Source organism: Macaca fascicularis, chromosome 10 (assembly GCF_037993035.2).
Source record: "Macaca fascicularis isolate 582-1 chromosome 10, T2T-MFA8v1.1".
Taxonomy (NCBI): Eukaryota; Metazoa; Chordata; class Mammalia; order Primates; family Cercopithecidae; genus Macaca; species Macaca fascicularis.
Genome location: NC_088384.1, coordinates 76,718,087 through 76,733,701, shown reverse-complemented (window position 1 = coordinate 76,733,701; position 15,615 = coordinate 76,718,087). Strand labels below are relative to the sequence as shown.

At 43.3% G+C, this 15,615-nt stretch overlaps 1 protein-coding gene across 6 annotated transcripts in view; it reads left to right on the top strand.

Annotated features, from left to right (window-relative positions):
• The window catches only part of SLX4IP (SLX4 interacting protein), a 204,223-nt gene extending 189,421 nt beyond the window's left edge, over positions 1–14,802 (top strand). For 2 of the 6 annotated variants that reach the window (XM_065522761.1, XM_005568348.4), the window contains exons 7-8: positions 920–1,020; positions 2,274–7,284. In XM_065522761.1, the coding sequence (XP_065378833.1) occupies positions 920–1,020; positions 2,274–2,994 (822 nt within the window). In that variant the 3' untranslated portion in view covers positions 2,995–7,284. Of the gene's footprint in view, positions 1–877; positions 1,021–2,273; positions 7,285–13,632; positions 13,777–14,654 lie in introns of those variants that run through there. The other 4 variants (XR_012419160.1, XM_074004774.1, XM_074004772.1 and 1 more) reach the window with 4 other exon arrangements.
• Positions 14,803–15,615: the final 813 nt, after the last annotated feature.

The following is a 15,615-nucleotide window of genomic DNA, read 5'->3' as shown; positions in this document are numbered from 1 at the left end:
AGGCAGATAATCTATGAATTATATAAAACCAGAGTGGTGGTTAGTATAAGGAAAAAAGTCCCGAATTTTTTAGTAGCCAAGAATCACAAACTCCAGTTTTCAAAATACCAATATTAAAATATTTGACTATTGCTACGGTCTTGGGTGTTACAACTTTTTTTTTTTTTTTTTTTTTAGACGGAGTCTCACCCTGTTACCCAGGCTGGAGTTCAGTGGCGCCATCTCAGCTCACTGCAAGCTCCGCCTCCTGGGTTCATGCCATTCTCCTGCCTCAGCCTCCTGAGTAGCTGGGAGTACAGGTGCCCACCATCACGCCTGGATAATTTTTTTTTTTTGTATTTTTAGTAGAGACGGGGTTTCACCATGTTAGCCAGGATGGTCTCGATCTCCTGACCTCGTGATCCGCCCACCTCAGCCTCCCAAAGTGCTGGGATAACAGGCGTGAGCCAACGCGCCCGGCCACAAAATATTCTTTATTTTTGCAGATAGAGAAAATATGGGGAATTCTTAGGATGGTAAGGGTGTAGACCACTGTGTCACCAGGTCTTGCTGGAAGAACGGAGCTCACAGGCACGCTGCCCCACACAGTAGGATTCTGGGGCTTTTGTCACAGCCTGGGCCTCACAGTTACCAGATATTGGCCAAGACTTCCCAGATGGTTTGGAATCAGCATTCTTTGCCTTACAGTTTTGTATGTTTATGGCACATATTAATGTTTGAAATGTAGACTGGGAGTCCAAAAGAAGTTACAATTAACCATAAAGTTCTAGGTAAAAAAGGTTAAAATAGCTTACCACTGAGCAGTTTCATTCAGTCTTTACAAAAATAAATGTGTTCATTGGGCATTCAGAGTGTAACTGTTTTCTCTCATGTTCAGCTAATAGATTTCTGGTTGAACCTTTGTTATCTTTTGGAGTAGACAGAAAGAGTTCTCCATGGAGTGTCTGATTACTTTGCTGAGTGTGCAGAGAGTTCACTTCCTCCCAGTGCAAAGCTCCGGAGAAATGCTCTGAAAGAAATGTAGGTGCAATGTGTTTCCTTTTTCTCATTTGTGACTGCCTCTATGTATGGATAGATAACATGAAGTCCAGAATTAAACAGAGTGCCTGGAACTGAAGCACAAACTCCCCTCCATCATGTACTTGCTCTCCCCTCCCTCCTGACTCTCTTGCTTTCTGGACAATAGGGATAGAGTCCTTGCTTCACAGGTGTGTTGCAAGGAGTAATTAATGACACGTTCTTTGAAGATGAAAAGCACCTGTTGGTGGTGTGTTTCATACCACTTTCAGAGGGACTACAGACAGATCTAAAAAATACATTCCTTTCCTAAGATCCTTGTTCCGACTTTAATATAATTACAATAATCCTCATACTCCTGGTGTCAACAGTAAGAACATGAGTATTATATGTATTTGTTTTCACGCTGAAGCTAGCCAAAATAAATATTTCAGCTTTCAATGTTTTGGTGGTTGAGGAAATTTCTTGCCATTCACAGACCTGTAAATATATGCTGAAGTTAAGATCTGTAGTCTCTAATTCTCCCTGTGCAACTTCTATCCCGCCCCTCAAAGTTCATTTTATCATCAGAGTGAAGTTACATTGTCTGTTGTGCATGCCGTTAGAAGCAAGGGGCTTATATACAGCTATATCGACACTCTTTTGTCTTCCACGATTGCATTTTATTGCCTTTCATGCTGGCTATCTGGAATTTCTTCCAGGACATTTCAAATTATATTAACTAAGTCCTACTCCCATTTGTTGATCAAGTTTGATCAACAAACATGACACCAGCTAAGTGGTGGTTGTATTTGGGTAATACCTTGAAATAGCCTGAGAGAAATTCCAGGAGATTATTCTTTACTCACAAGTAGAAATTGTGTGTATGTGTACATTTGTGTTCACAGAACCTGAGTCTACTCCTGGAAAAAAAAAAAAAAAAAGTCAGCATATAAGCAGTACTGACCCTTAACATCGGAAATGAATACCTGTTTGCCTTAGTTAAAATGGGAACACCATCATAAATCCATTTTTAACCCAATGATTGATAAGCAGGTATATCCTAGTATAATGGAAAATGTGAAGGTTTTTGCTTGATTCCATCTGCATTTAAACATACACTTGTTGTGGGGGGTGTTTCCAGATTTGCTGGGGAGGCAAGAAGGCAGGTAGTGCCTGCCTCCTTTTCCAGGTGTAGGAAATGTGGTAGAGGGAATTTGGAGGAAACTGTGCCGTGACAGCTTCACAAACCATAAAATCATTTTTGTTTGTTTCAGTGTGAAAAGAACTGAAACAAAAAGCAGCATCACGAGCAAATCACAGACCAGAAGAGACACTGTGGAAACATCTAGTAACTCAGTGATTGCAGAGATAGCAAGGAGGAGGAATGATGGTCAGGCTTCCTCCAGTCCCGCATCAGAATCCACGGGACTAGCAAAGGATTACATAAAGGCAGCTGAGAGCCACTGGGGGCTTCCTGTTCAAAAGCTGGAAAAAGTTAATCAGACCCAGCCAGAAGTCACTAGTGGCCAGCAAAAACCTCATCCTGGGGAGCGGTTAAAGACAGGGCTTCTAAGTGGGAGCCCTGTCTGTAGCTGTGAGTCAGCATCACCAGGTCCAAAACAAAGTCCACGAGTGGCCAAAACCCAACAGAAACGCAGGAACTGCAGCTCTGCGGAAGACTTCGACCACCGCAAGAGAGTTTCTCTTGGAAGTGATCGATTAGTCCCAAGAGAAATAATAGTGGAAAAAAGCAAAGCTGTCAGGGTTTTGCCAGCTTCAGAGTTGTCAGATCCAGGGTTACTTTTGAAACAAAATTTGGCAAACACCACGTCTAAGGAAGAGTTGCATGTTTTGGAAAGTCTCTCCTCCAGACATCTTATGAAAAATAACCCAGGGCAGGCACAGCAAACCGGCTCAGCCACAAACACTGAAAGATTATCTACAATTCAGAACAGCCCAACCAAGAAAAGAAAGAAATACGGAAGAGTCCATTAACACCAAAGAGGATTGTACCGTTGGAGTTGAGGACATAGTGGCCAGACCTGTGACAAGAGAGCTGCGTGTATAGATGCCGGGATTTTAGAGGAATTAATTAGAATGATTACATAGGAAGTGTGTTATCTGTGTTATGGCTATGGTTTGTTTTCAAAGCATTTCAAACCAGGAGGCTATATGCTTGTTCTAACAGCGTTGCTTCTTTATCATTATATTTTATGACTGTCTTCAGAGAATTAGTATAATGACAAAGAGCCATCACCCTTGTCAGGGAGGAGACTGTGCAAGGACTGTATGAAGAAACTGATCATGAGCCCCTTCTTGGCACATCACTGTGCAGAGCACACAATGGACCATGCAAAGACAGTGCCACTCACCTCCAGGGATACAATCCATCCTCCTGCTCCTCAGCCTGAGTAGGAGGGCAGTGGAGCAACAGGCTGGTGGTTCTTAGCGTGTGGTCCTGGACCAGCTTGGCTGTCTGGAAATGTGCTAGAAATGTGGTTATTGGGCCCTGCCCCATGCTGAGTAACTACCTTTGGGTGATTCTGAAACATGCTTGAGTTTGAGAACCACTGGACTAATAGAACGCTCCCTGGTGCTTCGTCCAACCTGGCTGCCATGGCCTCCAGCTCACCAGTTGGGGCCAGATGTGCACATGCATCCCCTCGGACTCCCTCAAACTTGTAAAACGCTTGGGTTTGGTGTATGGGCCACTCTCTTCCCGAGTTCTACTGTATGGTAGCCATGGCATCCACGAAGGTGTTACCCTTATAATTGTTGAAGTTGATGGGCGATTCTGCCCAACTTTAGGGAAGACATCAGAGAGGCTCGTTGTTGCCTGTAGCTCAAGCATGGCCCAGTCCCTGCTCTTGCGCCCACCTCCAGGATTTTGGTTTGGGGCAGACTAGAACCTAATGGGAACTCAGTGACCAGTTTCCAGTTTCCCAGTTGGAAGGCTTCACAGGCAGTTCAAATTTCAAGACAGAGCCTTCCCTTTACAATGTCACCCACTGTCTCCAGTGGGCTTGCTGAAATGTCACATAGTGAATTATAGCAATGACTTATTTTGGATGGACACCTGCTAAAAATTTCCAATAACCGAATTTCATTCTAAAATAGGAAAGAAACAATATTCAAGGTCTATTCATTCAATACATCTTTTTTTTCTGTTCAACATGGGGTGGTCCTTTGAAATAGCACCTCCCCTAAGTAATAAGGAAAACCAAGTATATTCCCTAAAGTGTTGAAGTTAGCAGAAAAATCACCTAGAAAAGCCCAACAAAATGAAGAGAATACAGAAACAGGCATAGTATAGGTTCATGCTTGAGATGGATTAGTAGTTTATTCCATCTCGTTCTGTCCTTCCCCACACCTCCTGTCCCCACTTGTTGAGACTCCGTAAGACTCATGAAGCAGCAGCCATATTTCATGGCAACATTTTGGATCAGGAAATTCCATCTTGGTCACCAAGTTTGACTGTGGTGGTAGATACTGTTACTCTGATATTCCAAACCCTGCCTAAAAACCTGTTCCTATCCCATGATCCCAGCCTAACCAACACTACTTGAAACGGCCCTGCCTACTGGTGTCCTGTCTTCTTCCCTCTTGGCTTTTTTCCTACTCCCAGCAGAACCCAGTCAAGGGATTCTGTAGAAGAGGGAGCCCAACAGAATACTAGCTTCAATGGAGCTGACTCTGCTTATGCAATAGGGTTGGGCTGCACAGAGTTGAAACCCCCTGAGTACTGGGTAGAATGTGCATTTCCATGGCCCACCGTAGGCCTCTCTCTTAGAGCAAACAGTATTCTAGGTGTGCTCTTTATTGAACACAGGACCACAGTGTATCATTGAATCTTCTTAAACAGAAGCAATTAGAATGATTTATATATAGGGAGGGCACAAGTAATAAATAACCCAGGGGATAGACCAAGAAGCAGCTCTCTGGAAAAGAGTCTGGAATTAAAAAGACAGCTGTACTAGAACAATACCCACTGCCTGCTCCAGAACTATGGGGGAGATATTTGAGCTGGAGCCGCCAGAGAAAATTTCTATTGAGAAGTTTTTATTTGTTTGTTTTGTTGGGTTTTTTTGTTGTTTTTGTTTTATTCTAATCTTTCCCTGAAGTATCACTCTGGTATTGAGAAATTTTTATTTCATTAGCTAACCTGGGCTTGGTGGTTAAGGCTAATACTTGTACTTAGAATGATTCTCTGTCAAGAAAAGTCTTGACTTTAGAGTTTGTTATATTTGGGGATATAACAATTACTGTGATCTAAGAGAGAAAATAGCACCTCCGGTTGTAGATAGCTGTGGTTTTCCTCACAGCCCTCACATCCCTTCATGTAAAAGGGATTTTAACAGGATTTACAGAGGGAATGGCTCTCAGTTCCCACACTGTGACATGTGCTTGAGGAATTTTGCCTTTAAGCATTTTTCTTGCCCGTGGTTGAAACACCCCTGGATCTCTTGTTATTTGAGTGGTTGCGTGATTCTTTGGATATTTGGAAGTACAAAGGGGTAAATGGATGCCAGGGGATTTTTGTTGTTGTGGCTTATTAGGTAGGATATGAAGAGTTCTCACTGTTGGGAATGGTATGTGTTTTGACATTCTTAATCATCTTCATAATTTGGCATCTGAAAGTCTGAAACAGTGTCAGTATTCTTCATCAAAAAGAACAAGTTCTTCAACCACTTACCTAGTACCCCAAATTATATTCAAGTCCCTGTGACTCCAGTGCTTGGAGAAGTCATTCATCTGATTCAATTAATGTTACACTTTGAATTTCCTAACTTTCTCAGCGGCATGGATTCTAAGCCACTTCCATGTGCTTTCAGGTGGCATCTTAATAGATTGGTGTTGAGGTTATTTTAATGTCCATAAACAAGAAAGGTCTGGAAACAATCTGTATTATTTTTCTTTCACATTTTCTTATCTTTGCCACTGGAGGTTAACTGTCATCCAGATATGAATATGAATTTTGAAATGCAAAGGAGCAAACATTTGGGGGTATGGGAGTAAGTGCTGCAGTTCTTTTTTTCACTGATTTTAATACTATAGAAGTGTATTTCATTTTATAAAAAGCAAGAATCATAAAAACCCTCTGTAAATTGATTTATGGAGAATATAGCTTATCTCCGAAGTATCTCAAGATATATCTTGGGGACCACAATGCGATCACAGTGTTAATTGTTTGCTGTTGGTGTCATGTTTGGATTTTAGCATGGATTGTTATGCATATCAGTGGCCTTTGATTTCAGAAAGAGCTTAGTGAGGGCAGAACACATAAGGAAAGGAAACCTCTGCTCAAGGGAATGACCTGGGATCACAATGTCGCCATTCCCAATTTCCTTGAATTCCTTCTTGGCAGGCCCTACTGTAATATTTCCACAAAACTGTAATGAGTGGCCCTTCTTTGGAGGTAACAGATGCCTTTCCTAAGAACTCAAAATTCTCTTCAGCGTGCTGTGACTTGAATATGGAAATCATTTTAATTTCTTCTTTTCTCTTATGAGGAAATTTCCATGCTTGGTTTGTCAAGAGAGTTCATTCCTTATTATTGAAACATTAATGAATTGAAACACATTAAAGCAAGTAAAAAATCAAAATTAGGTTGGTTTATTTTAAATAGTTAAAAGTCTTCCTTAGTACAAAATAAATTAAGCATTGTAAAATGAAGTTAATTCAGGTAATTACTCAGTACAGAAATCTAATCATATATATCATTGGTATTGCAATTTAAGGGTATAATTAAATTCTCAGAAATCTGCAGGACTTCCTCTAATTTGGTTTCTCTATTTATTTAACAAGACAGGGAACAAATATGTGTCAATGTGCAGCTTAACAGAGGGGACTTGAATGGATAAAATTATCTTTAATAATCTAGAGCTACCCAGTACTGGGCTTGAATTTAATCATATTCACATGTTTCCTCTGGCAGCATAATATTACCATACACCATATTACCTTATAATTGCCATTACAATTCCTTATCAAAGATGTTAATTCTTTGCTTGAGCAAAAAATCAGTAAACCATATGTCTGACCCTAAAGTATTTGATCAGGGAACAGAAGGTGTGAATTGGACAGATTCCCCTAATAACTTTCTTCAATCAAGTTAGAAAACCAAAAGCTATGTAAGTCACCAGGAGAGCTCTTTTTCCCTTATCTTCTCATTTGTTTTGTTTTCAACTGTTTAAATAGTTCAAGTGGTTGTGCATGCCTAGGGGATGAAACTTACGTAGTAGAAACGTACTGTTTTATGAATAAAGAGTAAAATTGTTTTAAAAATTAGTATCACTTCTGTTCTTCAAAAATAAGTGAATTAACCCCAAGAAATACATATTCAAAAATGCCCTTTTCTAGACAGCTATTTTAAATTATGCTCTATTTATAAGAAGTGTTTGTGTTTTATTTGTTGAAATAATTCTGCAGTTTTGAATACTATGTAAAATAATCAGAGGAGCTTTCCATTTAACCGTTGGCCTTCAGGATGTAAGTATTGAAAACTCAGCATGAAGCCTTTGGATTAAATTGACCCATCAGTTATTGGGGTGCTCCTTACAGTGTGGACTTGCTCCCAATTCTGCTCCCAGCTATGAGCTAAGATAGACGTCTTTGGCAGGATTAAACTATGGCACTTTGACTCCTTTCCAAGGATCTTGACATTCCCCAAGTAGATTCATTTGTATTTTCCAAGTGAATCTACTCTTTACTCAGAACTGATGAAGTCCTGGGCTGACTGTCTACACTGCCTTTTATTTCAGTACTGCAGGTTTCTCTAGTTTTGTACATAACTTTTCAGAAGGAGTTCAGTCAGGTTGAAATAATACATTTGAATAGCTGTGCGTGCAATGCTGAGAACCTCTGCAGTCGATGAGGCGTAGCTCATTTCTTCTTAGTGTTTTGGTCATGGTGGTCCGCCATCTGGCCGAACCCACAGGAAAGACGCCCTGCCCTGGACATTGGGGCTGGGCCTGGGATCTGGGGACTGCCCAACAGCATGGGGCTGCAAGCTGCAATCCGTGGGTCCAGGCTCCTGCTTTGCCACTAGTTGGTTTTACATGTTTTGGTACAAGTCATGTAACCACCCAGGCCTCAGTTTCTTCATCTGTCAAATAAAATTATCTCTAATATTTTAAGTGCCAAACATAGCTTTTAGTGCATCGGGATGAACATTCCCATCCCATGTATTAATGTCTCCATCTGTTTGAAAATGATTCCCTACACTGGCCACCTACTGGGGTCACCTGGATAGCTCCTAGTTCAGTCAGAATCCCTGAGGTTTGGCCTGGGCGTTGGTATTTTTAAAGCTCGTCAAATGATGATTCTCAGGAGACACCATAGTTAAGAACTATTGTTTAAAAATGTGGTGTGTGCGTGTAAATAGCAGATGTTAAAAGAGGGTCCGCTGAGTATTTTTTAGAAGAGGGGCTTTCTGCAAATCAGGAGTGTACCTACTTCCAAGTAAATGAGTAGGAATGGCTTCGGGGACAAGGTGTCAGTCGACAGTCATACATTTTAATCTTACAAAGAGATGTGTTTTGTTTTCTTCTGAAGGCCCCTCTGCATTGGTTCTGCTGCTTTAGAACCTACACATCCCAACACACCCCTCATCTTTGCCAACATTGAGAAATTGTTACCCTCGTTCAGAAGATGGGTCTTTAAAGCACCTAAATAATTGTCTGAAATTTTTACATAAACCTCTGGGGTTTGCCTTTGATCATGATCATTAATATCATTAATAGGCTCTCTAAAAGTGCGTGTGAATCTCAAGTTAGCATTTGGCAGGGCAGTGGAAGAATGAACGCTTTTAAAATAGTTTGGCTCAGAAAGTGCATCTGAAATAACCCTGTGGGAAAATCAGGAGAATTTCTCATCCTCCAAAGGATTACCTAGGATGAGATACTGACCTTGTATTTTAAGTTCAGTTGCATTTCTTAAAACCTCATTCATTACCCAGCCTGATTTATTTTAGGAGTGAAGTAGGCTGTGGGAGGGGGCTATATAATGATGTATGGTTTTTATGTTTGCTTTTTGTTTTCTGCACAGTTCCCAAAAGATTTTTATCATAACGTGTATATATATGTCTTAAAAAAAAAAAAACAAAAAAAAAAAACAGCTTCTTCACAAGATTTACTATGGCTTTTCTCTCAGAAATTAGAGCTGAAGAATTCTCTCCTCTTCAGGCTCTAAGGCGATCAAACCCCAGAAGGCTGAGTGTGTGCGGGGTGAGCAGAGCGCTGACCTCTGCCAGGGGAGAGGTCAGTTCAGCACACAAGACTCAAAAGGGAGGAAGAAAAAGCAACTCCTCAGCAGGGAGTTTGACTTGCTTTAGGGCAGAAGAGCTTTTATAAATGAGTTCCCAGTCTCCCACGCCCTCTCGCTTGCACTTCTGTTACCAGTCCTGTTCTGCGCTTAGACACACACACACACACACACACACACACAGACACATGCACACTCCCACCTCATTTCCACTCGTTGCTTCACATCCCTCTCTCCACCTGCCCCAGGAACAGTGGAGAGACTGACAGACCCTGCTCCAGAGGAGGCAGGTGATGGATTGACTGGGAATTTTTCTAGGCCCAGCAGCTCCCAAGGCCTTTTCAGTTCCTCCTTCACACGCTTGACTGGTGAGAAGAACGCAAAAGGCTCTTTCCCAAACCCAGGGTGGGTGCCTGGGAAGATGAATACCAGCGCATCCATTCCTGTTGTCAGAGGGAGAGGTGGAATGGTAAATCAGGGCAGCCCTCAGCCAGGAGGTGGGAGACTGGGCTGGGTGTTTGGGATGTGTCCCAGGAGGAGGAGCCTAGAGGGACCTTCCTGTCACAGCACTGGAGAAGGACCTTGTGAAGCAGCAACACTGCTGTATTCATATATTCTCCTTAAAATGCTGCCCCAGTGAGCCTTGTCCCAGTGCCCTACTGCTTAGCACGTGGACTGTCTGCCTGTGGCAGAGCCTGGGGCATCTAGAAAAGACTATTCTCAGGTGGCTCTCCCATGAAAATGCCCCATCAATCTGAAGGCACTTGTAGGCGGCAGAGTTTTCTACCCCAGAGGTGTTGGGGATCTGGGTTGCTTTGGGGTTCTTGTTTTGATACCAACAAGCATCTTCACCAGGAATAACCTTCTAGATTTCAATAAAATCACAAGCTCAAAGACAAGGAGTCTCTGCGTCCATCTGTGAATTTTATACAGCAAATTGTCCTTGTTTTCCCTTGAAGATAGCATTTCCTGGTACCGGTTTAACCAAATCTCATGTTCTTCTGGGCTCCAGTTGTAGAAACAACTTTGGCTCTTGTTTTGCATGTCTGTCAAGTCTAATTCCAGGTCCTGATAATGTTTTAGAAAAGCTCACTGAACTTAAGAGAAACCTTCATTTTCTGCTACCAGCTGTGCATGTCTGCCTAAGCCACCTGCCTTGCCCTCCATGCAAGGGCAATCCTAGCAGAGAGATGGTGGGAGAGAAACTTTGGCTTCACATTTAGCCCCTTCTCAGTGCCAAAGAAATGGCCACTGTGCAGTGACGACAGCCAAGAAGGGAACTTCCTTGTAGGGGAAGCCTCTGAAGAAGCCGGGGGTGGGAATACAAAGTATTTCCAAATGCCCAACCCACTGAAAACCTCCAGAAAATGGAAGTCCAACATTATCTCGTTTCATAAGGAGAGAAGACTATCTCAAGACTTGAGTGTCCTGGAGTCCTCCAAGGCCAGGTATCTAAGCTTACCTCATTTGGCATGAATTTTATAAAATAGGGGTTTCGAGGGATATAGAGGAAAAAACTGTGTTCTATTCTCATTATTCGCAGGCTGTAGACAGCTGTCGACACTCAGACCACACACTGTTGTAGACTTCAATTAGGCACCACGTTTTGTGCAGTCCTATAGTTCATTCTTGTCTTGAATGAGCTTTTCTTTCTCCTACACTGGAAGCCGGCTCTGAATTGATCAGGGAAAAAGCTAACAACGATTTGTATAGTCACAACCAAATATAACACCTACAAGTGACAGAGCCTGGTACGATCCTTTTTAGAAGAAGCCTATGTTCATTTTCTATCCCTGTGTAACAAATTACGGTAAATCGAGAGACTTAAGACAACATAAGTTTATTATCTCACAGTTTTCGACACTTCTTAGCTGGGTCCTCTGCTCAGGGTCTCATAGGCTGAAATCAGGGCTTCAGCCAGGCTGCATCCTCATCCGGATGCTCAACCAGGGAAAGGTCCGCTGCCAAGCTCCCTTGTTGGCAGAATTCAGTTCCTTACATTTGTAGGACTAAGATCCGCATTGTCCCACTGGCTGTTGGCAGGGGACCTCCTAGAAGCCATTTCGCGGGTCCTTGCCACGTGACCCCATCCATTTCGTCAATGGAGAAGCCTTGGCATCGAATCACTTTCGTGCTTTGAATCTCTGACTTCTTCTGTGACCAGCCAGAGAAACCTCTCTGCTTTTAAAAACCTCCTGTAATTAGGCCAGCCCCACCTGGATAATCTGTATTTGAAGGCTAACAGATTTGAGACTCTAATGACATCTGCAAAATCCCTTCACAGCAGTACCAGGATTAGAGTTTGATTGAATAACCAGGGGCCAGGGACCTTTGGGAGCCATCATGGAGTCCTGCCTACGACCACATCCAACAGCACTTAGCTCTTCTCTGACGGGCCTAGTTTAATGGAGCAATGGTGAGAAAGTAGAGTGTCAGTTGGAATCTAGCTGAATTCCTTAATCTTTTAATGGTTGCTTAGAGCAAATACTGAAAGCAGTGTTCTTTCCTTTTCCTGTAGCCCTTTTCATGAATACTGCAGTGGCACACATTTATTGTCACCATGACAGATGAGGAAACTGAGGCACAAAGAACTTTGGAAACTTTCCCAAGTTAGTAAATGGCAGTGCCTAGAATCCAGATCTGGCAAACCTCAAAGCCCAGAAACTGTGTTGTTAGTACACACAGGTGGAAAATTTCAAACCGGGAGCTGGGAGGAAGAGCTGCGATTGGAACCAAAGAAGTCTTACTCCAGAATGCATGCTCTTGACCACTAAGCACACAGCCCGGCTTTGCACACCAAGAAGGTGAAAGTAACAGTCTAGTGAAGGAAGGATCAGGCCCACGTGGAGGCTGAACGCTCTGCAGGAGATGTTCACGACCTCTTTTGTAACTGCACTGCAGCCAACACTGTCCCACTGAGAGCTCACAGGAAGCGCGGAAATGACGGGGCTTGGAGATGGAGAAAGCCAGAGGTTGTGGTCCCTCCCGGCCCCTTCCCACTCCCTTTTCTTTACTAGAGGCACTTTTTTCCTTAGTCTGTTGCAAACCTGTATGGCGTGTCACATTTGCGCTCTTCCTTTCTGCTTTATGCCTTGAATTATTTAAAAATTCTTCCAAAATAACATCACTGCAAAGCCAGAGAGAGCCCCAGAGGGCATCTGATTGTTCATGTCCTGAACTTGGGGGGTTTATGTTTCTGTCTTGGGGATGGGGTTTTTCCAAGTCACTCAGTGTGGGTGCCTGGGCGCAGAGGAAACTTCTACACAGAATGTACTTCTGGCCTACCCTGACACGACAAACAGGTTAAGGATGACTTGTGGGAGATTTTGCTAATCCATCAGTGCTGGGTGGGGCAGAGTGTGGAGGTGTAGCCTTTTGGGGATGTCAGGTGGAGGAAGCAGAGCTGCCCACAGGCAGTTCCAGGAACTGTCAGGTGTGTCTGAACTGGCCCAACCGCACACTAGACGTGGCGAACTTCATCACATTCAAGCGATCTGGATTTTAGTCCTGTTAAATGCTCAGGTGTTTTTGTGGTGATAACCAGGAAGGAAGCTGCCAGGGGGAGTGGGAGTGGTTAGGGAACATGGGATGAGGCCTAATGGTAATTGCAATCACTTAACACCGGCCAAGACCCTGGCACCTGCATCTCAGACCCGGTGAGCCAGCAGCGCTGTTCTGAAAACGCCTGTAAAATGTACATGTGTGCACATGTGTGCACACACACAGGGAGCAGTAGGACCTAGTGAGCCTGTTGATTTCCTTTCTGAACCTCTTTTCCTGCGACTCGTTTTAATTCTATGAAGCAAAAACTAAAAGGGAAATCGGAAACTTCCCAAGAACAAAAGAACAACCTACAAAGGAGCAGAGCTGAATCTGCCTGTGATGCAGAAAACACCTACTGCTCCCGGATTTATACAGATGTCACTTTCTAGGCGGAACCAGCTCAGATTGGCGACACTGTCTTAGCAGCCGCCTCCTGTGACCTCCCTTGAGCCTTTGCATCCATTTTTGTGAGGTGCTGATCTCCCAAGGCTCTACCCTTGAAAATCACACTAAGGGCAGGATCCAGGCATAAACCTAGCAAATTCCCAGAAGAGGCAGAAAACACAGCAGCCCAGGAAGCAGGAGCCCCAAGTTCTAGTTCTGGCTATTGCTAACTCTCTGTATAACCTCGGACGAGACCTTGAACCTCTCTGGGCCTCAGTTTCCTCTTCTGGGAAAGAAGTAGGGGTTGGATCCTTTGATGGGTAAGGTCCTTGATTGCATTAACATCCTGTGATAAAGGTATTTCACATGTAACATCTACGATAAAGGTATTTCAACTGCACATATCTCAGCCAGGATGAATTAAAACAGCTTTTCACTCTTCAGGTACAGAACGGAGGGGGCCAACCTGTTTGGTTGCCTGAGTAGTGATTAGGAAGCCAGCTGCAAACTTGTATTTCCCTCCGGGATCACCGATGAGCACCACCAGCCCTGCCAAGAGAGCTTCTCTTTAAAACAAAGCTGTTACTTTCATGTTGCTGGCATCTGCATTTGCTTTCTGGATAACTCAACCCTTGGGTGCCCTGGTGTGGATATTTGCAGTGCGGGTGGGTTGGAGAAGGCAGCAGGCAGGCCTCAATTCAAGGTTCTTACTGGATTTAAGAGCCTTTATTCTCCAGGTTAATTTTCCTGACTTGCATATCACAGGTTAATACTGGACCCAGGCATAATGATACATAATTTGAGACTTGTAAAAGCTGCCTTGGACTTGAAAGAAACACACTCTAAGCCAGGAAGGTTGTGCCCAGCATGCAAGAGCAAGTAATACAGGTAGAATATATGTCCAAAGCAAGAGAGCCGCACCCTTTTGACATGATCTCAGAGGGTGCCGTGCAGGATTTAGGCTCCTCGGCTGCCAGGCAGCGATACCACGGCAGCCCTACAAGCATCACTCCCCCCAACCTGCTCTTAGTTTTATTTTAACAGCCATTGGAAGGCAATGGTTCGCAAACGGAAATTCATTATTTTTAATAGACCCCGAAATACCTCGTGGATTTGAAGTGATGCAACAAGATTGCCCTAATGGTTTCTAAACTTTGTTTTTAAGACTTCAGGGGCCAGAACCGTAGAGAACTGCCTTAGGGCACCCTTCTAGCTCAGATAACCAAGCTGTTTGTTGGCATTGCTGGAGACTGACATACCCTGAGCTGGGTTGTTTAGCTGCTTGTGGGGTGGAAAAAAAATGTTAAGAAAAATAATTGTTGTTTTTGCAAACTATCTATTTAAAAACAGAACCTCAGGAAGCAGATTTCTGTTCCAATGCTTGGATGAATCAGAGCTTACAAAGTATAAATACACATTAGCAGGAGGAGGCTTCCCATAACCCATGTGCTTGTATGTCTTCCCAGACCAGGAACCTCTGAACTCCTGTTTCTCATTCCCAGTAGAGGCAAGAAAGAGACCCACAGTCGAAACGGAAATGGAGCATCGCTCAGCCCAAGTTTCAAAGCCCGATAGGCCTGTAGAACTTTTTTTTTTCCTTTAAAGGCAACTGGTTTTTTGCTGCACATTTGCTCACTTTGGAGCACGAGCACACAGGTGTAAGCCATTTGGAAAGGTGGGAAACCCACGCTCTGGCCCATTTGGCTCCTTGCTACCTAAGAAATATTACAGAATAAGTTAATTTTGACTCACTGACCCCTCAGATCAGCTAATAGGCGTGAAGCACTTAGACCACAACTTGCTCAAGGGGCAGTGTAATTATTTTACTTAAAAATGATGTCAGGTGGCAATTTAGCAACAAACTGGCTTCCAGGCTATTTAATTCAGTTTAACAAGGAGGAAAAACATTATAATTAGTGAAGAGCTGGTACTGTAGCACTTTAGCAGAGTCGCTCCCAATTTTTAGAGTGCATGAGTGGGGGAAGAAGAGCGAGCTTGTCAAAAATTCAAATTCCCAGGCTCCACTTCTGGTGCATCTGGTCTAACAGGGTCATGGACCGGGCCTGGGAATCTGCATCTTAAAATTGTAAACCCTCTCACAAATCATCAGTCTCATTTGGCTTGTAGTCAATTAAAATATATCGTCCCCCTCCACTTTCTATTCAAATTCTACATCAGGTAAGTATAGAATCTCAGGACAGAGCTTCCCATCCTAAGAACACCAGCTTTAAGTGTTCTTTCCTAGAGTTGCGTGGGATAGTCTAATGCTAGAGTTCTAGTTGGCCAAGTTTCTGGACTGAAAATTTCAGGGGCCTTCCAGGGCCCCTTTAAAGAGAGCCCAGAGTGTTCCTGGGGAATGAATGGTAAAGGCACTGAGTCCCTTCCTCTCTACTTCCCTAACCCCCAAGGACAACCAGAGCACCATTG